This window comes from Phalaenopsis equestris, unplaced genomic scaffold (genome assembly GCF_001263595.1).
Source record: "Phalaenopsis equestris unplaced genomic scaffold, ASM126359v1 Scaffold000090, whole genome shotgun sequence".
In the NCBI taxonomy this organism is placed as follows: Eukaryota; Viridiplantae; Streptophyta; class Magnoliopsida; order Asparagales; family Orchidaceae; genus Phalaenopsis; species Phalaenopsis equestris.
The window spans coordinates 1,646,387-1,669,363 of NW_018164532.1; the positions used below are offsets into that span (position 1 = coordinate 1,646,387).

Genomic DNA, 22,977 nt, shown 5'->3' on the forward strand with positions numbered 1-22,977 from the left:
TACTTTAATGCAACAATATATGAAACAAAACAGCAAAAGAATGCATCCCTAAACAAGCCAAAACTATCGTAACCACATTAAGCATATATAGACACAGGCACACTTATTGGTACAATTACAAATTTTGCACGACTTGATAAAACCAAGATGCATGCTTCTAAGAAAATATATAAAACCAAATCAAAAAGTAATTAACACACTTGGACTCGTCTTTCATCAAGTAAAAACGCGGGAGTTTTCCAAAATGTAGCTTGACATTGCAAATCACAAATTGCTCATCATAACATACATTCCCCAAAATTAATAGAAAAAACACAACAAATCTTATTTTTTTCAAACAAATGAATACTTTCTTAACTTTTCCTTTGATAAAATGGCAATAAACTCCATATATTTTCTTGTCATGGTGAACAAGAACAATATTCTTTATAACGCTCATGACAACTTTGTTATTACAAAAAGTAGTCTTCTAATTTTTAGTTGCATTCTAGGTTCAAAAAAAAAAAAACAAAAGAGTGCCTTACATACAAAAGAGTGCCTTACATATGCAACATATTTTTCACATATTTCGTGGGTCAAAAGTCCAAATCTAGTTTCTGCAATGCTTTTGACTACCATTAATTGTTTCTTGTACTGCTAGGTAGCTAAATACCCCTACGCATAACTGCAATACCCCATAGTTAAACTTCAATATGTTATTCATTTAGCCAAAACTGCATCATTAAATACATCAATATTTCTAATAGAAGTCTTCTTAAAGTATTCTTGGCATGCAATCCAATATTTCCCATAAGAGAGAAAAACATTGATTGGGTTTTGGATACAGAGGCAAACATCTCTTCATAGCAAACATCGCTTCATGATCAATTCCATTTAGAAAGGAAAATCATTTTACAAAAAAACCCAAAACCTGTCTCGTTTGCCATCTGGATTGTGCCAGGTAGTGAAAACTCACTTGCATCCAAGTGATCTTTTCCATGTAGGTATATCTTAGAGACTCAAAGTTATTATTTCTCTAGTAATTCAATTTATTCCAAAATAGATGTCTTCAATCTATGTTGATTAGGAGCTTCTTGTATGTTATTCCGAATATGTAAATCTTCCAGAGTGGTAGCAAAAATCAAAAGCTGCGAGAAAATCCTGCGATAAAGTTATAAAACAAATGTTGAGAGTATAAGATCTCAAACCCTTTCTAACATAAATAAATTGATGGAGATCATTAAGAACCTCAATAAAATCAAATTTTATTTGGATTTCACCTGCGCAAGTTAAAGTAGTCAATGAAGTTTGCACAGATTCCTAGATCTGCTTGATAGTTGCTATATATTTTCTTTGCTTGCATAGGTAATCAATTCCTAGTTTGATCCTTCTTGTGTGGTCATCAAATTTGAAGAATCGTGTTGATTTTGGATTGAGGTCATTTAGTGTTGAAATATGGTTGGGCTTCAAATTGATGTGGCTCAAAGTTGGAGAATGCCTAATATTGCGATTGGATGATGGTTGTTTGCAATTGCTAGGCATTCTCATTTTTCTAAAGCTAATATTATCAAGAGATAAGATTCTCCAACTGAATTGAAGATTTGAGATAACATAATTGATTCTCAGCAAAATGTTACATTCATGGAGTTGAACTTTCTTTTGATTGTCCAGTAACACTTTTTGCATTTTTCATATGGAGAATACCCAAGAAAAATACATTTAAAGGACTTTGGGTCAAGCTTCTTCGATGTTAACATATGTGAACAAAGGAAGTGCACATTAATACTTTGATGGAAATGGTGAAGACAATTTGGACGTTTGGAAATGAAGCGTTGGTCGGTACAAGGTTTTGAAGATTAATACTTAATGTGCCATTATGTTGATGAAATATGCTTCAGTAAGAACTATTTTACCCTAAAAATGCTTTGAAGCATAAAAAGATAATATAAGGATGTGATAAACTCAAATAGATCTATTCCCTTCAGCAATTCTATTTTGTTCTAGGTAATAACACAAATTTAAATATGTGTGTGTGTGTGTGTGTGTGTATATATATATATATATATATATATAAAAGATGGTTGTGAGACCTGCAATGCTTTATGGCGCGGAATGTTGGCCTTTAAAAGAGAAGCATGATACTAAGTTAAGTGTTGCCAAGATGAGAATGATGAGGTGGATGAGTGTCTTTACACTTACAGACAAAATGCGAAATGAATATACTTCGACCATGATAGGATTGGTGGTGCTCCAGTGAGGGACAAAATTAGAGAGAGTGTTAGAAGGTTTGATCACATTAAACGTCGACCAGCTGATGATCCAATTAGGAGAATAGATATTTTATATTCGACTTATGTCAAGAAAGACAGAGGTAGACTTGGGAAGACTTAGGCATATTGTATAAAAATGATCTTATTTAGTAGGATTAAATGAAAATATGACACTAAATAGGACGCAATGGAGAAAAAGGATTCATGTAGCCGACCCCACTTGGTGGGATTAAGGCTTTCTTGTTGTTGTAACAACACAAATTTTAATGCACTATTCTTGACGTAAAAGATGCTATCCAAAAATTTAGTGGCAGTATTCGATCTCATTTTTGTTTTGAAAACTTGTATACTTGGTTTGAATTTTATTTGAATCACGTTATTGGAATTTGATGATGTTTTGTGAAATTTTGCCTTTTCCCACATCAAAAATATCCATGTAATTTAGATATGATCACCAATAAATGTAGTGAACCATCTAAAACCTATAATGTTATTAATTCTAAAAGATCCCCGTGTATCGCTGTTTATAATAGAGAAAAGATGGGATGATTTACAAGAGTCATTTTGGTATGCATTGCAAACATACTAGGTTTAAATGCATTTTCCATTATTTATTTCATGTTTTCTTTATGCATTTTAGGTAATTCTTATTCTCCCATGAATGGAAGAGATGGGTGAAATTCCACAACAAACGATAATTGTGAAGTGAAATAGGCTATTTTTACTAATTATGAGAATATTTAAAAAAAACAAGATATCAAAGCCTACTTGCTGTTTAGATTCTTCTTAAACTTCATTATTATTAGAATGCAATACCAACATAACCAGTGCAAACCGCCTAGCTAAAAAAAAGAAACCCTGAATATAACTTCGTACTTCCTCACAGAAAGCAAAATACATCAGAATCATCCCCTAAAACAAAAAATTTAATAAGAACTGGCTCAGACACCGACTGCATGATACTCAACATTCCCCAAACAAATGCAACATTCCAGTGACATGGATTATGATACTCGACATACCCTAAATACGGCGATGCCAAAGCAACAATTCGGAAATGATTAGCTTCTACAAACCTAGAAAATTTATTGATCTCTCTTCAACTTTCCAGATTACAAAATCGCCACCAGACGAAAAAAAAATCAACCGCAGCTAGGCTCCTTGGAGAAAATCTGACTCACCTTCTTCTCTGAGGAGGAGGAGAACGACTCCGGGAGCTCTCACTGGGCGAAGAGGACGAACTCAAGGACTTCGAACGAGCGCGTGAGCGCGACCTCGAGCGGGAATCCGAGCCTGAGTAGGAGCGCGAATGAGATGAAACGGATCGGGAGCGGGAACGGGAGCCAGAAGAAGTTGCAGGTCGAGGCCGTCCGGGCTTCGCCATTGCAAAGCAGTTCCGGAGAAGGAAGCGAAACCCTAAGCTTAAACCCTAGCAGTCCGCTGTTCTGTTCGGAACGAGGCTAGCCGTCGTTAACTAAAAACTGTAAACTCAGAAGTTTTACTTTTACATTCTTATCAGCATCAAGAAATTTTCAGGACGAATTTAACATATTTGGATCGTAAGTACAATAATCACATGTCTTTATATTTGAGAGGCTAGACACATTATACATAGGCATTGCCCACAATTCTTACCTATTTACATATCTCACACCAAAAACTTTTATATTTACATCACTATCATGCAATTCTTTAATAACATATTAAAAATAGCATTATGATCATTTTTTTTTAAAAGTGAGATATATATATTTTCATGTCTTGACTTAAGCATGAGTGTTTGTATATAAATATTTTATTTTAAAGATATTTACATAAGGTTATCATGATGTGTAATTATTATCCACCTAAAGTTGAAATTTTACTATATAAATAGTAAATTTATCTTTTTTTAATGCACTTCAAGCAATTTAGCGTGCATTAGAGGATGTTGTTTTTTTTTTTTTTTAGAATAAACTGTGAAGCTTTTCAAGAAACAGTAGCGAAAGTGTTTTTATTAAGAAACAGTTTCCTAGAAACCAATTGCTGGAATAACAGTCAAACTGTTTGGATAATGTGTTGTGTTACAGATGTTTTTGATAAAAAAGAATAGATATAAATTAGTTGAGTGAATAAAGTTTTTAAAATAATTGTATGAGGATAACAAAAATAACTTCTGCAGTCAAGAAAACATTTCATGAGTCCAACTTTTTCAATACAACAATATTAGTCGTCACTTTGCACATAATATCATAATATCAAAATTTACAAAAACAACTAGTGATGTTATAATGACGTTCACATTCATGTCCAAATGGTTAAGCCTTCTAGACATTTTTTTGATCATAATATCTTTCCTAACTTAGTCATAGCGAACAACTCTATATCATCAACTAATCAAAAAGACTTACAAACTTTATGTGTTTTAATTAGGGGACAACAATAAAATTTCTTTACATAGTTGTCTTCTTTACTTAAAGTATATTCAAAATATTGTGTATCACGATGACAATATAAAGCTATTGAAGAACATGATGACATTGATCTCATTTTATTAGATTATAATCAAGAAAAAAGATATAACAAAAATATATTCATCGCTAGAGTCATAACCTTGAAATTAAAATATTAAAACAAGAAAGAGAATATATATATATATATATATATCAATCAATCTTCACTAAATATCAACTATAAAACACTATAAAATATTAGTTAAATGTATTCTATGAGCTCACTAAATCATTTGTTTTCTCTTCTTTTAACTGAATCATCTTTTGAATATCATTCACGTTCGATAGGTTCAAGTCAATAGCACAATAGTCTTTCTCTAGCAATGATTGTCTTACCAGATATTCGAATATTTCTTCAAGTATGCATGTTGTATTTTCATCTACAACTTTGAAATCAAAATTGTCCATTGATGAATGTTCATATAAAATTATATAGAGTTGTCGTTACAACAACTATCTTTATCTATTTAAAAAAAAAAAAACATGTTGGCAGGTCTCAAAGTGTGACCCATTTTTTCTTCCATTCATCGATGTTCTCTCAATAATACTTTGTAACGATTGATGTCTTTTGTTGAATATTTTAATTCTCTCTCTAATTTCTTATTTGTTGTGCTCAAAATTATGAATGTGGTGCCTCGTATCGTGGAAGAGTTTTAAAAAACCCAGTTGTTTGAGATATTCTGAATTAAAGATACAATGTTTTCACTAATGTACTAATCAGGTGGAGGCCTTGAAAATTTATATTCATGTGGTCAAGTAATAAATTGAGCATATGATTATCATAAGCACTGCATTTCTATCTCGTCATTAAAAATGCAAAACACATATTGAAGTGACAAATTGTTACGATATTATGTGTATTAAATCCACAATGTCTGATAGATGTAATTTTGTCATTGTTGCTAACACGCTCATTGAGAAGTGTGTCATCAGTTTATTATATACAATTATATTTAAAATATTCGTTATAGCAATTTATTTGTAAACCATGCATGCGGATTAAATAGATAAATAAATAAATTGGAGACCGACACATATCTTGTATCGTTAATATTTTTTCTTGATGTATGCACAAAAGCATAATCTATGAGTTTGACAATTTTGTTTGAAAATCTAACCAAAGAATTAACCCCAATATCAAAAGATATGTTAATTGTGCCTGCTGAGTGTTGGAATCGTATGAAAGCGGCACAAATTCACTAATTTTGTGAAAAAATATATAAATTGATGGTTTAAAGAACAAGTAATGTATATGACTAACGGTGTCATGCATCATTTAAGACTAAGTAGCATATGAGGTTAACTGTGTTATATGGGTTTTAATGCCATGCAATATATGCGATTAACTATGATTGCAAACAAGTGAAAACAATTATATAAATCATAGTTAATGATTAGTTAAGTTGTTTGTTCTTTTTTTTCATCATTGCTCTATATAATATTGCAAATACCAACGTCATCAAAACTCACATTACATATTAGATGCATAAGATTTGATTTATATGTATGCAAAATATCACAACCAACAAAAATCATAAACTGGAGCAACCTCAAACATAGATAAGCAAACCACAACCAGAGCAATCCCAAGCACAACCAGTCAATAACAACTAGAGAACTTTAACCACAACCAACAAAATCTCTAAACCAAAGCAAACACAAACAAATCCAATCAATTCCTAAAATAGGGCAACCCTGGCCACAACCAAAATAACCCCAACCCCAACCCCAACCAAAATAAATAAAACTACAACCAGAGCAACCTCAACCACAACCAACATAATTAAAACCAAAGCAACCCCAACCACACCCAACACTCAAGACAAGAAAAATCTTAAGACTAGAGCAAACTCGATTAAAGCTAATCAATATCTAAGCGAGAGCAAACCCAAACATAGCCAGGAAAACTCAAACTAGAGCAATCTTAGCCACAATCAGCCAAAACAAGCAACCCCGAGCACAACTAGGCAAACAACAACCAGAGAACCCCAACCACATCTAACACGGTCCACAATCAACAATATCCCTTAACCGGAGAAAATCCAACCAAAGCCAACCAATCTCTAAGTCAAAACAAATCTAACCATAACCAACAAAAACCCCAATCAAAGCAACCCCAACCAGCCAAGCCACAATCAGAGTAACCTCAAGCACATATAACAAAACCCCAACTAGAACAACCCCAGTCATAACCAACAAAGCCCACAACCAACAACTAAAACTAACCATAACCAACCAAACCCAACCAGGGTCAACCAAACCCCAACTAGAGCAACCCCAATCACAAACAATCAAATTCAAACTAGATCAACACCAACCACAATCAATCAGACCCCAATTAGAGCAGCTTCAACAAGAGTAAAAAAATGCAACCAGAGCAACATTAACAACATATAATCAAACCCAAACAAGAACAATCTCAACCATTGCCGAATGGAATGTGGAACCTAAAAAATAAAATTAAAAACAAAGTAATCATCCTCAAATACGAAGTCAACATTGAGTGAAAAGCCTAAATAAAGCGGAATGCACACCAATCAAACTCGTCAACACATAAAAAATCATAATTTAGAAATTCAGCAATAGATAACAGAAAATAGAAACCTTGCACTAAGAAAAAAAAATGCAACCCTAAATCAAAGAATGACATCGAGATACACATGTGATTCACAACGAAGACGGGGGAGATGAGAGAGAAGCCAAAGCAAAAAATACTCATAGCTATGTCATAAACCCAGAAGCACGTAGTGATTACGATGAAAAAGCCAAAGCCACAAAGGTAAATATCATGGATAAAATATATCTTTTGTGGATAGAAGGAGGAGGACAGCATCTTTTACCACCTAGGCTATGAATCGTTGCACGAAACCATGCCCGCTCCACTGTTTTTGAAACTCAGGTTTTGGGAATGATTTTACAAAAATCAAGTAAAAAACAGGCTCCGAAACACGCAAATTCTCCAAACCCACCACCCCCCTCTCACCACCCCGATATATTTTTTTGGCCACTACTTTGAAAAAGTTAGACATTTTATTATTTATATTTAGTATTTAGATATCTAATAGGTGAACTTTATTTTTCTTATGTTTATGCCATCCAAAATTTCATATGAGACCTACACAATCATCATTTAAATTTGAAAAAAAGTGAAATATATATTTTCATGCATAGATAAGTCTCATATGCATATATGCGAGTCTCCATTTATTTTAATTAAGACAAAATATGCAACCCACTTTCTCAGGTCTATTTGCATCTTGAGGCTGAAAAGCAATTGATTTTGACATATTCTCTCTTTAATATAGAAGCATGAGATAACAATAGATCTAAGTTCTTAGGTTCTTTTCTTTTCTTATTGGATGGTAACGCGGAAAAAAAGGGGATTTTATCTTCAATATTATAAATTTAAGTAACATGCTGGCAGTGTAAAACATTTATAGTGAAGCATCATACAATTCTATAGCGTGCGTGTGAAATAATTTGGTGTGTTATATTCATATAATATATTTAAATTCTTAATGTTTAATTTATGATAACACGTTTTGCTTCTGTATTGTTAACATATTCATAGAGAATATAAATTAAAATATGTTTAAAAGTCGAGAATTGAATTACACTCGTATATAAAATATTATATATTCTATATTATATGTATGCAAGCAAAAATCGACACGATTCTTCATAAAAATTTGGGCATGACAGATTTGTTATTTTAATAATTAAAACAACTCAATAAGAATACATAAGATAAACAACCATGATTCGCTCTCCCAATTCGTACAATTTGATAGTTAAGAAATCTCTCCTAAAATTTAAACCTAAGACAATCCAATCTCATGCATAAAACCTAACCCTAAACATGATAAGTCAATTTATAACAAAAAACAACAATAATAAAAAAACTAAGTTGCTCATAGAAATACAAAAAAAAAGCTTGTCTTTAGACTAGGCATAGATGTAACAACGTAATCCTGATGGAGAATGTAAGCTCTGGGCTCGTTAAGTATACGAGAAATAGAGCCTGCAAGTTTAGTTCTCTTCCAGGTTCAAATGACTCTGGTTGTAGAAGTACCGATTTATACATGATCGTCAGAAAAGCTCATTGTTTGAGAACTGTTTCTGTTTGAATAATTAGTTAAGAAAATCAAACAAAAACATATTTTTAAAGCTTGAATTATGAACAAACCAAATAAAAATAACCCTTTGTTTGATAATTCAATCAAGTTCAACTCTTCTTAGCTCAAAAAAAAAAAAAAATTACATATACCGTTAACCAAGTTTAAATCATCTCAAGCTTGTGTGGTCGCATTATTTTATGCTTTTTATTTAATGAAAATGAAACATGTTCAAATCAAACATCCTATATCCCTTTTTCTAATTAATTAAAAGAGTCAATTCGAGCCGAACACAAGATAAAAATGAACACAAACAATTCTTTGAGCCAAACATGAAATACCATTCAAGATCAATTTAGAACACAAGAAAATTTCAAACAAAAATAAAATATAAATAGTCAAACACAAACACATGATCAACTCGCTTAAACTCAGCTTGTTACACCCATATTTCGAGACAGTCACTTCTACATTCACACTATTTGCAAACCAAATTGAAAAGGTAAAATTTTACTCATAAATAACTTCATTAGTTTCAATTTTCAACAGGCTAAACTTGATTAATCAGGCTCCGATTCCGAGGCATGAATTGTTGCCAACTAGAGCCAAGGATGCTTCGTATGGGTCTCGGAGAAAATCTATGATGGTTGTGATAAAGCTTTTCATTCCCAATCTGAAAGAAATTTATCTTTTGCTGCAGGTTTCAGGTGCAATGCATATCCATACAAACATTGATACATGTCTTTAAATGCTACAGAATTATAAATGGTTTGAAACCAATACATGACTTTTTCTAATGAAATCCTGCATAATATAGTAGACAATTTAGAATTTCAATACATTTGATCATTCATCCAGATGATGCATTTCATGTCATAAATAATTAAACAAATGACAGATCATTCAAACATATGAATATAACCAAAAGAACATAATATTTCTGCAGCAGGATGTGGCATTTATACGGAGTAGGGCAGGTTAGAAAGGTTGGAAAAACAAAATACAAGAAAAAATAAAATAAAAAAAAGATCAGCAATAAACAGGAATCAAAACTGAGATGGGAACATGCCCCCAAGTCAATAAAATAAGTCTTCCTACGCTGATAAATTTAGTTTTTTTTTTTTTTTGTCGTATCACGTATCAATTTTCCTGCTAATTTCATTAGCCAAAAAAATGCTTCTTAAAAGTTACTTTGATTGGGGAAAAGATATGCTCTATTTTAAGGAGAGATGGTCTCCTGAAATACCAAATTCACAACATGATCCTTCTTATGGCGTTTTGATGCTTTTGGTTTCTCCTTCCACCTGTTGATATATTTATGGAATGTCATGGCTGGACTGCATCTTGGCAGGGATTTAACACGTGTTGACCGTCGCAGCTCACTTTCATCGATAAGGATCTTCTGAGCTATGTCCTTCGATCTCTTCTGTAATGCGGTGCTGTAAAGAGCCAAAAAAAAAAAAAAAGGTCATGTCTGGATCATATTCGATGTGATGACGATGAATCAGTTTTACAGTATAGAAATTACAAGTATTAAATCTAAGGTTTACTTACTTGTACTTACATATCTAACACCTAAGCTTCAAGTTTGGCAAGTAAAAGGTGTACCTCAGTTCTTATAATTTAAAATGGTGGTATTTTTTATGTGATCTGATGAAAAGATTTGAATGGTATGTTGACCAACAACAACAACAGAAAAACCTTTATCCCACCCACTAGGGTCGACTACATGAATCATTTTTTCTCCATTGCATCCTATTTAGTATCATATTTTCATTTAATTCTAATTAATTAAGATCATTTTTCATACAATATGCCTAAGTCTTCCTAGGTCTACCTCTACCTTTCTTAATATAAGTCGAATCTAAAACATCTACTCTTCTAATCAGATCATCAGATGGTGGACATTTAATGCGACCAAACCATTTAAGACAAATCATGTAAAACAACTCTCTCTAATTTTGTCGGTCACTCGAACTACACCAACCCTATCACGGATATATTCATTTTGCATTTTGTCTACAAGTGTAAAGCCTCTCATCCACCAAATCATTCTCATCTCGGCAACATTTAACTTAGTTTTATGCTTCCTCTTTTAATGCTTCTCTTTTAAAGACCAACATTCAGCACTATACAACATTGCAGATCTCACAACAATCTTATAAAAATTTCCTTTCAGTTTAAGCGACACTTTACTATCACACAACACAATAGGCCCGAAGCATTCCTCCACTTCAACCAACCAACTAGAATTCTATTAATAACATCCCCATCAATAACACCATCACTTTGAATAATAGAGCCGAGATATCTAAAACGTTCACAACTGTTAATAATTTGTTCACCCATAGTTACATTTTTGTCACTAGAGATACAACTACTAAAATTACATTCCATATATTCAACTTTAGTTATCACTTAAACGAAGGCCTTTAGACTCCAAGATAGATCTCCATAATTCAAATTTGTTCTTAGCTTTTTCTCTCGTCTAATCCACGAGAAGGATATCATCAGGAAAAAGCATACACCAAGGTACATCCTATTGTAAGTGAACAACTCTTGTATACATATCTTTAAGGACTTGAATATAAGTTATACCAACAACTTTCTTCTCAAGAACTCTCCAAATGACATCTCATGAAACCTTATGGTAAGCTGTTTCTAAATCAATAAAAAACATATGTAGATCCTCTTTATTATCTTTGAACTTATTATCTTTGAACTTCTCCAAACTTCTCCATCAAACCTTTCAATAAATGTATAACTTCCGTAGTAGACCTGCCCGACATAAATCCAAATTAATTATGAGAAATCTATGTAATACGTTTCAACCTATGTTCACTTGCCCTCTCCCAAAATTTTAAAGCATGACAGATCAACTTAATTCCTCTATAATTTCAACACTATTGTGCATCCCCTTTATTCTTAAAAATGGGATGGATGGTATGTGACCTTAAGATATAAAAAAAAGGAGACTTAATTAACTAATTAATTAAGTAATCACTTACTTATATCTCCCGCATAAGTTCCCCGCTCAATAGATAACTATTCCTGCTTCGTCAATTAAAAAGCACGAACAAAACTCTTATTCGCACAACTTTCCCTGCAGTTCCTGTTTGGCCTCTCCTCTCTCGTTATGCTTCTATCACAACAAGCCGCACACCGCACTTCCCTCTCGCGACTCTCCGCCTTGTCACTTACTGTTCAAAATCTACAATCGTCTTCAAAAGACGCGAAGTAATGGCATATCCCTTGCCTATTTCCCCGATGCATTTTATTCCTTGTTCGTCTGTTTCACTGCACTTCCTCTCCAATCTCTGTCGTAGTGCGTAATCCTCAAATTTTTTTCTTCTGTTTAAACCATTTTTCTTCTTTCGTCATGCATGTCTGCACCGCCCTTTCTCTCGATCGCTATAGAGTCATAGACCTCCTTATGTTTCTACTGTTTTTCCTACTCTAATGAATTCTCTGAGGCCCTCACCTTCATGTTCTCCAACTTCCCGCCGGTTTCCCCACATCAAAGTCGCAATTCCTCAACCCAAGAATCGATCTCCACTGTGTCGCGACTTCCTTGCGCCAAAGCTACAAAACCCTCTCTATCACACAACTGCTTACATGATCGTCCTCCACCGAGGCCTCTTACCTGCCACAACTCTATCAAAGGCCTCACCGCACGATCTCCCCTGCCCAAACCTTTCACACCTCTTCTTCCCATTTGATCACAAAAACCAAAGCTCGATGCCCTAGCATGTTGCAGACCTTTCCTTCGCGCGACACAACTCTATGTCACACACTGCTCTGCCCTAGCCCACGTTTCCCCACGTCATGCTTGTGATCACCTCACTAGGTTTCTCCTAGCCGCTCGAATGCTTCCTTTGTCGCAACCTTCTCTACGATCTTCTTGCCCACAGATCCTCTCTAATTGATCGAATTCCCTCACTGCTCTAGAGAACATTCTACTCCTATCTCTGTATGTTAACTTGAAACTTTTCCTATTAGAGCCCGATCCCTCCTACCTAAAGATCATTGCTAAACCGAGCCCAGCCAATCCATTTCTGTCCTACCCAAACGTTGATAGCATTTTTAGTGTTGATGTTATTTTATTTCATTTAAATATGTGCTATAATGTTGTAATGTAATTTAGTTGTGTTGTCTGGAGGCTCGAAAGGTATATTTTAAGGCAAATGCAGAGAAACTTTTAAAATTATCCACTTGAGAAAAAATGGGTCCCCGTTAATGGGGGAATTAAGTACCGTTTAGGAAAGAAACATACTTATTTGCAAAACCATTTTAAAATTGGGATTTTAAAAGACCCACTAGTTAGAAAGTGGTTAAAACACCCGCTAGTCAGAAAGTGAGTGCCTATTCATGGAGAATCGAGTACCATTCAAGGAAAACAAAGTACCGCTCGTGAAATGTTAATTTGCAAGCTAATCCTATCTGAGCAGATACATTGAAGGTCCCTTGCGTCTTTTAAGATCGTAAGTTAAGTTTATATTTTTTGTTCACTGACCTCAGTGTCTCACGACACTAACCAGCTCGTCTCATAAGATAGTTGCGAAGGTTGACATCCTCCAATGCCCCCAAATGGGGGCGGGAGTCTGCCGAAATTTTCGGTGAATTTAGACTTGTAATCACTTTAAAACATTTGGGATTTTTGACTTTTAAAATAAAATAAAACATCATTTACTCAAATTTTAAAATGACTTGTAAACTCGAGTTATTCAAAATTTTAGGCTCTTAGGGCTTAAAATATAAGCAGACCAGGACTTCTAAATATTTAAGCCCTTTAGGTATAAAATTACTCTAAAATTTGGGCTTTTAAATTTAGGCTCTTAGAATTTTAAAATTTGTCGAGAATGACAAACCTCTGATTGACTTCAGCTCATAAAGAGTGAATGTCATATCAAATGCACCGCTACATTCACAACCGCGTGGTTGGCTTAAAAACTCCACAAAATAGCGGTTACGACTTGAGCCCTCTGACAAGGTGGTTACCGCTAAGTGTATATTACGACTATGACTGCAGCCCATATGTTCTCCGACAGCTTTTTACCATTTGAGTTGTGAATCGTAAGTTTTCAATTGATGGACACAATTTTCTGTTAGCTACGGTCGACTTAAATTTATCCTCTTAGACAAACAACCGCCTCAAACCTACAAAGATCTATTGGACGAAGCAACCCATGAGTGTTGACAAGAATTCTTCTGTCAAGTTGGGTCGACTATCTCCTTTAACTAAGTGGATTAGGGACCACGATGACCCGAGATGATGAAACCATTGAATCTTGCTCGGGTTTCGTCTTCATTCTCCCACCATCCACTTTAAGCTTCAAGTGACGAATTCTACAAATTAAAATCTTCAGTCCACGCTATTATATGTTTAATATTAATTATCAATGACTAGATTTGATTGAAAGTATTCTCCCGTTATCAGGAGGGGTAATTAACCAATGAGGTTTGCGCCTATGAAAAACCTCGAATCCTAGATTAATAAGTCCTCATTAAATGAGGTCAAAATCTTTGGGTAGAGTGTTTTATCTACAATCTAATCTGTCTTCTGAAAATTCGACCCTCCAAAGCTCTCTCAACAAACAAATAATAAAATAGATATAAAGAGTGCCCTGGGGAGAGGTCATAATTTTCACAACCCACATGGTATAAGTGTAAAAAGTAAAGTTTATGTGTTAGATATGTAAATACATAAAATTTCGGTGGAATGTATGCAAATGCACCTAAATCTAAATCTTTTGAGATTGCCATGGGAATAAACAAGAACGTTAAAAATTCCAATGACAATCATTAAAGATTGCATTGCATAAAATCATATATGATGAGCTTAACGCAATCGAAAAAAAGTGATGAAAGAATATAAGTTACAATATATACTCGAGACGATGTTCCGATAGAAGTAAATTTGAGATAGAATACAAATTAAGAAGAGTCTTAATAAAAATATTGAATAAGTACAGACCTTAAGACCTCTATCTCCTATTATCCTTGAATATAGGCATTTAAATAGTGAGACCCCCACAAGCAAAGCTTATTTTCGTAGTTGGTGAAGAGGTTAATTAGAGACAACACTTTGTAGACTACTTATAAAGCTATAGGCTCCCTGTTAAACATTCTCTTGACCATCAAATTAATAAAAAAGCATCACCATTCAAATGCATTAATGAAACCTTGTACTGACATTCATTCAACCAACTTTGACTAAGTTGACTGGGAGGAAGTTATATGTTGGCTTGCTTAGAGCTCACTAATATAACCCTAAAATGAAATATAGGATAAAAAATCTTGGTTACAATTAGCTTTCAATGAATAATACTTGCCCAGACCTTGCATGTTGTTTTCATCAATATTAGATCATAGTGTGGTATTTTAGGAGCCATCGAATCTAGTCCATTTGATAATTTCCTTGTGTCTTTCACGAGCTAAAACACCAAGAAAGATATCTGCAATTATAAGTCATTGAAAGCAAATAGCGTGGAACTTTATTATCCATTGAATCTAGTCATTCCATAATATTCTTATGGGGCCTTAAAAAGTTGAAAGATCACATAATTGCATACGTACATGTAAGCAACTACTGATAATTTTCTTATACAGGAAGAAGCAATCTCATTAAGCTAAGGTGACCTATATGTTGCAAGGCTTTAGGGATCACATCATATATCTATTTCATGTATCATGTCAGAATCATATTTAATAATGGAACAAATTTAAGACAACAAAATAAAACAAATTGTTCGTTCATAATATGGATTGATGATATTCTACAATATATTACATGATCACCATAAAAAAGCATCATTTGCTACAAAAAGTAGTTTGATTTTGAACGCTAAATAGTATGATGTAATAGTGGGATAAGCAAACGCGTAAGAATATTCAAATACATAACAGCATACCTAATCTTAACATAGTACTTCTCCAGTTGTCTTTTAAGGTCTCTCTCCCTTTCACCCTTTTCATTTAATGAACCTATAAGCGCATCAAGCTGAATATATTGCAGCAAATTTTTATTCAGAGCTAGGAAATCTATAAGAATAATTTCATGTTTAAGCAAAATACAAACCTCTTCCTTGGTAGAATAGTAACCCCACTTATTAGAATCCGAGCTTTCCACAAAAAGTCTTCCTTCGCGCCGGAAGAACCAATACATACTATAGTTTCTATCTTTGCCAATGCAATTTGTGCGAATTGAAAGCTTCTCTACCTCCCTTTCAAAATGCTCTCTCTGCTGCAGAAGCATATGGATATTAGCTAGAAATACAAGGAAGAAGAGAAAGGGAAAAGTCTTTCGCTGGGAAGAAGAAAAAGATAAATATCTAATATTTTTAAAAAACCTGCTCATTAATTGATATTTTATCCTGATTCTCTCCATCTTTGTTCTCTATTCTTAGAGGCGATTCACTGCAACATTACAGAAGGCGGCACGATGAGCCTCAGCACGAGAAAAAACAGAATACAATAACAAGATGCTAAATATTCCATTTGAGGGGAGCAAATGCTTACCCATTTTCCATAATCAATTTCCTGTCAGCTGATTGAATCCTTCCATTAGCTTTTAAATAGCCATTACTATATTTAGGCGCACTTCCCATAGATAAATTTACATAATTCCCCTTACCATTTACCAACATGTGTTTCAAATTCATTTCTTCGGTGTGATTTTCACCTTCTTTGCGATGATGTTGATCTTTCTTTGTTTTGACTTCCTCTCTTTTTCTGGCTAAAAGAACCTTTTTCTGTTCGATACACTCATTTAGCCAATCTCTAATAGCATTTGTCACAAGTGCCTCTGCAACTAGTTCCCTTAGAATACCCAGTTTGACATGAACCTCCAGAAGACCATAATGTCCTCGTTTTATAATAGGAATGTGATCTGACAATTCTGGTTTGTTCCTCATCTCGAGAAAGTGGCATAAATAATTAGCCCAGTTGGTCAGTTTAACCTGAAAAGAATAAAGCATTGGAGCTTTGGTTTAAGCAGCAGATGAATTAGACTGTGCAAGCAAAGAAAATTAAAATTAATTCATATATTGAATTCCACGTTGGAATATTCTGGTAAAAATTAGACAATTAAGTTCACCTTTAATTTTTTTCTCTTGTTTTGAATAGCCACGTAATAGTCACCACCATCCTTAATGAGAAGCTTAAGAATTGCTGAATGAGATTCCAGAATAAGCATAACTTCACTATGCTTGTGACAGATAGCATTTTCAAAATCCTCGAGAGAGAAAGGCCATAAGTGCAAAAACCTGCCAAAAGATGTAAAGAAATTCCAAAACATAAGAAGATCGCCAACACAATCCATGGGCACATTAAAATCAGTAGATGGCAAGGGTCGATCTGTAAAGTTTGGATCATCTGCAGATGGCTTCACTAATAGATCATCAATTGGATAAATGATTGGCTCTTCAACTCGATTGTCTGTGAATTCATAACCAAAAGTGCAGTTAAATAATTCGTAATCTAAAATGTAATGCATTAAATAAAGCATAAAAAGCTCAGGAATACTTGCATTTAACAATGAAAGCTATTATAATGTCTAAGGATCACATACATACCTGACACGTGCCCATTTTCAGTTTTTCTCTTCTTCTGATTGGGTTTCAAATTTTGATTATCCTGGAAATGCTGTAAAGATAAGATGGTATACTGCACATTATCAAGCAGATGATAGAAACAAGACAGGAAATTACCAACTTATTTTTTGTTCCACCTCTCTTCCTATCTTTGCTGATGTCTAAAACACCATTTTGACAAGTAAGTTTATCAGTTGAGATCCCATGCTTCTTGGCAAACTTTTCATGAACCAACCATGGAGAAATCTGACAGGTAGACTCTCTGATAAAAGCTTTTAGGATACTTCTACTTAATGGCGGCTTCTTGCGTATCAGATCTTCTTCACTAACTACTGAAACATCAGTTACTTGTCTTTCTTTATCCAGCCAACCAACTTTGCATCGAGTGACTTCACCATCCTTTATAATTTCTATGATTTTGCAAGCACAAACGGACTCCCCTTTCTTCGCATGTAACTCAATGCCTTCATAGAGATTTTTCTGTAAATTTTTATGTATTTCATTGATAAGATCTGTCAAATTTAGAGAGCCTGCAAACAAAGATCTGTCAAACGAACACATCCTTTTAAAAATTTTTTAGCCATTTCTTGCACATGTCAGTAATCGTATTCCAAATTAAAGATACTAACAATGGAAAAAGAAGGAATGAGAAGAAATGAAATTATGTACATAAATTATGACATCCGTTCAAAACAAAGGAATAAGATTATTTAGTGTTGTCATGAACATGCGCATAGGGTTATGAGAAAAAAAGTTTGTTTTTTTGCTTCTTCATATATAAATAAAAGAAGTAAAAGGGTCGTGCGTAGAAGCTATAAGAGAATTAATCAAATTAGCTCTGCGAATCATAAAGAGTGAAAATCACCAGACTTTGAACAATTTTACAGACCCAATTTCCCTCTGATAGTATTTGGAGAAATAAAGATGAAAGAAAATCTTAGCAAAGTTACCAAAGTCTACGGGCCCGTTTGGGGCAGCTTATAAATGCGGCGGCGTTTTCAAAAACGCCGTTGTTGATCCCGCGGGTGGCGTTCGTTTGTCGCGTTTTGTCCATAATTACTCCCTTGCCCTGGAATCTCACGATCGCCCTCTGCCTCGCGATCGAGCTTGCAGAGCCGCTTCTTCGGCACTCCTTCTCTTTGCGTTGCTTCGGCACTGCTCTTTTGCTTTGAGCGTGCGAGGCATCCTCTCCCCTCTAAAAAACTCTACCAGTTCTGCTTTCCAATCTCCTCCCTCCTCTCTTCGAGGCGATTCGCTAGGGCTTTTGTCGAGGTTGTGAGGTTACAAGATTCTCTTCTCCGCTATGAATCCAGAATAGTAAGCTCTCATGTCTGTTTGACTCTTGGTTTCAAGGATTAGTTCTTGCTGGCCTAGGTTTTCTTCTCTTGCTCAATATCTTCACCGCTAGCTGTTCCTCTGCGATTCCCCCTTTTTTTTTTATGAAGGGATAAAATTGGTTTTGATGTATAAATGCTATTGACTAGGCGTGTTTTTTGGCAAGGCTACCCCTGTTAGCTGCATCCTTTTTATTTGTGCGATTGGTTTGCTTGCTGCGTTTCTTTGCCATTAGAAACACGTTTCCGTGGATGAGAGCTTCCATCGAATGAATCCTTTATCTACTACGGGAGGTTTATCATCTAACCAAAGCTGAGGTGTTTTTTTTTTTTGGCTACATTGATGATGGTAGCTATTTGTTGGGGTGTTGTTTCCAAGACTGCTAGTTAATTGATAGAAATGTTGGCTTACCTTATTAGCTTCTTATTTTATAGATGCTTCATGGTGAGTAGGTTAGACAGTTAAACATTTAAGAGCAAATTCATTGAGATCTTTAGCCTAAGATAAGACTACTGATTGTAGCATTTTGGATGTCATTTTGCTTTTAGTTTAGAATTATCTCAATGCTATAAGCTAAAGCATATGTACTAATTCTCCATTTTAGATTGTAGCATAAAACATTTGTACCAAACAGCTTATTCAGTACAGGGGCAGATTGGTCAATTTTTCAAAATCAGTTATTTTCCAAACGCACAAACCAAACAACCATACAGCTTATCCGGATCAGCTGCTCATGAGCAGATTATTAAGATAAACTGCTTATCAGCAGAAGTTGGATAAGTTGCAGCTGCCCCAAACAGACACTTAAGATCCCTAAAAGACATGTATACAACATATCTTCCAAAGATGCGGGGGTAGATATTTAATGGTAGAGAATGGAAACCAATGTAACAGGAAGAGAGTGATGTGGGTTGGAAGGGTAATGCACGGCAGGGCGGGGTGCGATAACGAAATGAACTAGAAAGACTGCATGTAAGAGAAACTAAAGAAAAAATAAGAGATCAAGCAAGCGGTCAAGAAGGAGATGATTGCAAAAGACAAGAATGCTGAAGCAGATATTCATGAAAATAAGACTTCAAAGTGAGAAAAGTGGGATAAATAAGATTTGTTGAACAAAACCATAAAGAGATGAAAGATTGACTGCATCTCATTTTGATATTATAATTTATTGAGGAAAGAAAAATAACCTACACATATAATTAAAATATATTTCCAAACATAGATAGAATCAACATGCAAACAACTTTAATCATAGGAGCACTAGATTCACATCATAGAGAACCAGCCTTTTTTCATCATCAATCAATAAATTACAAATCATAAGTCTCTATTTATAGAATTAGGGTTTCAAGGATAACACTCATATTTAAATCCAATGTAATACCATCTAGAGACAACATTCGAATACTCCAAATGTGATTCATAAAAAAAGTTTAATTTATACGTGTTATGTACATATAAGTTTTGGGTTACCTTCGAAAAATTACGTAAGATGACATGTAATAACTGAACATTTAATGTATTCATATATTAATCACAAAACATCATAATTCCCTTGGGTTAAATTAAAATGAAAATTAATATCATGATATTCATCCCCATTTCTGCACCTGCTATGGCTATGAAACATATTTCACAACTAAATTTGTTCTTGCAAAATCATACCCACTGTTCTGAGATTTTCAGGTTACTAGTTAAGCAAAATTGAAGAAAGAAATATTAGTTTCATACTCCTAGCATCACAGGAAGATGATTAATGTTGGGTAATCGTTGACATCATAAAATAGCTATTTAGGGATAAATGCTGATATAGTTACATTAATTTATGATTTCATGGATAAACTACAAGATGTAAGTGGATTTATCCAAAACATCCATAAATGTAACAAAAATATAACAAAAAAAATAATCTTAAAATAACTGGAGAAAATCAGAGGTGCTAATAAAGCTAGAACTGAGCAAACATTTGGCAAAAATTCTTACTGTATTGGATCATATTCAAAACATGCGGCACCAATTCACCAGGGAATTGCTGCACTCTCTCTGTGGCATTATGTTCAGAGACCAAAGCCTCTTCATATGTCAAATTAATTTTTCCTGTAACCTTGCAAGTCCATAATCTTCGGCGATAAAGATTTAATCTGTTTAAGTATTCTCTGGTTTCCATTAAGGAAATAAAACAACCAGATAACATCAGCAGCTTTTTGCATAAAATAAAAAATCAAATTACAAAAGACATGGCTATACAGTATAGAGGCTTTACATCATATAATAATGTCGGAAAAACAACTAAAATAAGACTTATTGAATAAAAAAGGATACTGATAATCCCTAAAAATCTCTTTTGTGAATCTAATTTGGTAAACAAGTTCATTAGGATCCAGATCCTTGGGTGGATCAGCTAGAAGATAAGGTTTTCTCTTATAAAGAGGCATGAGAGCTGGCAAACAAATGCTCTCACAATGCAACCCCAAACGACAGGTTCAACTTAGGATAACCCAATGCCTTGACCTGAAATCCAAACCTTCATGTAAGCTTTTCAAATAATCATTACAGCATGACGTGCCAGATGAGATTTAGAATCCAGAGCACCAAAAGAAACAACAACTAAAGTATAATAGGACAGAATAAACGCTAGCGAACAGCTTAAAACTGCTCTACATGGCAAACGCAAACTTCCAACTACATTTAGGTGAATGTTAAAACACGCCCAATAAAATTTCCACAACAAGTGTTGGAATACTGAAGCTTTACGAAAAATGAAGACCTAGATGACAAAGCTCCAACAAATACGCTCGCCGCATTTTGATTTTCCATATAAGCTCAAACTCTCAACGATTCATCATGCAATCCCCAGAAACAAGACAGAAACGTGTGCACATAACAGAATAAACAATCCAATAACAAGGGCAATAATCTGCGCATATTGGGCTCCAACAACAAAGGCCAATACTGACATTCAATGAACACGCAAGAGACAAAATCAATCGAATCCTACAAAAAATGCTAATAACCTGGAAGAAATACCGCGAAAAAAACGGTTCTGACGGAGGCAGAAGCTCATGACCTAGATATCACGTGAACCTTCATCGTTCTTCGTAGAAAAAGGATCGAAGAGAAGCATTACCAGAAGTTAATCCATCGGAAAGAAGCGATTCGAACCCAAAATCCATTACTTGGCGAAAGAAGAGCTAAGTAAGAGAGCGGAGAAGTTGAAGAGGGCGGCAAATGAATACCTCGGGTCGCTCTTCCCCAACCTCGACTTCTCTCTTAGGAGAAGCCAGCGGTCTCAGGCTCCTGCCGTCATTTATATGCTACTCTGAGGGCTGTCCTCTCGCCTTTCAAAACCTCCTTTTTTTTTTTTTTTTTTTTTTTTAAGTGAAATGAAAACAATTAGTTTTAAAAAGTTTATTAATTCGGACAAAACAGTTAAAGAACGGCACGTGTCACAGGTGAATTTTGAATGGCAGAACGTTTTCTTACCATTTGATCATTGTACAACGGCTCTGATTACGACCTTAAAACAAGCATGACCCCTTTTCGAAGCCTATTCGGTTGTTATAAATAAAAAATATATTTATAAAACAAAACTTTTTCCAAAAAATTAAATTTATTAGCATATTAATATTAAAAGGTCATGCATTTTTTGTTTTTGCATTTCAGTTCATTTAAATGAAAGAAATATATCAAAAATAAGTTAAAAATTTGTGAATTTAAGAATCAATGATTAAAAATTGCACCATTCTGCAAAATTAAATCGTTATATATATAAAGAGTCTAATTCCCACATTTTAGTATTCCCACATAGGAATATGTTGCTCAATACTACTTTCCTTTTACACATTAAATTTATTTTAAAATATTGTTTCATCCTATTTTATAATAGTGTAAATTAAAATTAATTCGTATTTCCATTTTTTCCATTTAAATAGGATTCCTAATGAAAATTCTTCCACCCATACACGATGTGGGACTAAAATTTTGAGTGGCACGACATGTAAAAACTAGAAGTAAACCCTTAAAGCGTTTACATGCATACCACCCGATTTTATCACCCAAATCCTATTTATTTACATATCTAATATCTAAGCTTATATATTTAATAATTTCCCCACCCAAATAATTTTTATAAATAGTGAATTTTAAATTTTTTTCTTACATATAAAAATTAATATAAAACAAATAAATATTATTA

At 34.1% G+C, this 22,977-nt stretch overlaps 2 protein-coding genes across 9 annotated transcripts in view; both read right to left on the reverse strand.

Moving 5' to 3' along the window:
- The window catches only part of LOC110020022 (serine/arginine-rich splicing factor SR45), a 20,790-nt gene extending 17,003 nt beyond the window's left edge, over positions 1-3,787 (reverse strand). The window contains exon 1 of one of the 3 annotated variants that reach the window (XM_020717974.1): positions 3,431-3,787. In XM_020717974.1, coding sequence (XP_020573633.1) covers positions 3,431-3,633 — 203 coding nt within the window. In that variant the 5' untranslated portion in view covers positions 3,634-3,787. The remainder of the gene's footprint in view (positions 1-3,430) is intronic. The other 2 variants (XM_020717972.1, XM_020717973.1) reach the window with 2 other exon arrangements.
- A 5,492-nt stretch (positions 3,788-9,279) lies between these two features.
- Positions 9,280-22,108, reverse strand: LOC110020018 (DDT domain-containing protein DDB_G0282237). Of its 6 annotated transcripts, none has more exons than XM_020717964.1 (12): positions 22,019-22,108; positions 21,105-21,293; positions 20,766-20,938; positions 17,565-17,977; positions 17,430-17,490; positions 16,952-17,292; positions 16,375-16,814; positions 16,206-16,272; positions 15,935-16,099; positions 15,768-15,856; positions 10,103-10,295; positions 9,280-9,660 (listed from the first exon to the last, which is right to left on the reverse strand). In XM_020717964.1, exons 2-12 carry the CDS (start codon positions 21,215-21,217, stop codon positions 9,616-9,618), a joined length of 2,100 nt encoding a protein of 699 aa, XP_020573623.1. In that variant the 5' UTR covers positions 21,218-21,293; positions 22,019-22,108; the 3' UTR covers positions 9,280-9,615. The 6 variants fall into 6 exon arrangements, with proteins under 6 accessions (XP_020573623.1, XP_020573624.1, XP_020573622.1 ...); XM_020717965.1 differs by having other exon boundaries at positions 15,935-16,096; positions 21,797-22,099; XM_020717963.1 differs by having other exon boundaries at positions 21,910-22,096.
- Between the last annotated feature and the right edge of the window lie 869 nt (positions 22,109-22,977).

Excerpts from the sequence above, each read along its gene's own strand:
- LOC110020018 (XM_020717964.1), bottom strand. The coding sequence starts at position 21,217 with ATGCCTCTTTATAAGAGAAAACCTTATCTTCTAGCTGATCCACCCAAG. Across the intron at positions 16,815-16,951 it reads ACAAGAGAAAAAAATTAAAG|GTTAAACTGACCAACTGGGC; the intron begins GTGAACTTAATT and ends TATTCTTTTCAG. Across the intron at positions 16,100-16,205 it reads AAATATCAATTAATGAGCAG|CAGAGAGAGCATTTTGAAAG; the intron begins GTTTTTTAAAAA and ends ATGCTTCTGCAG.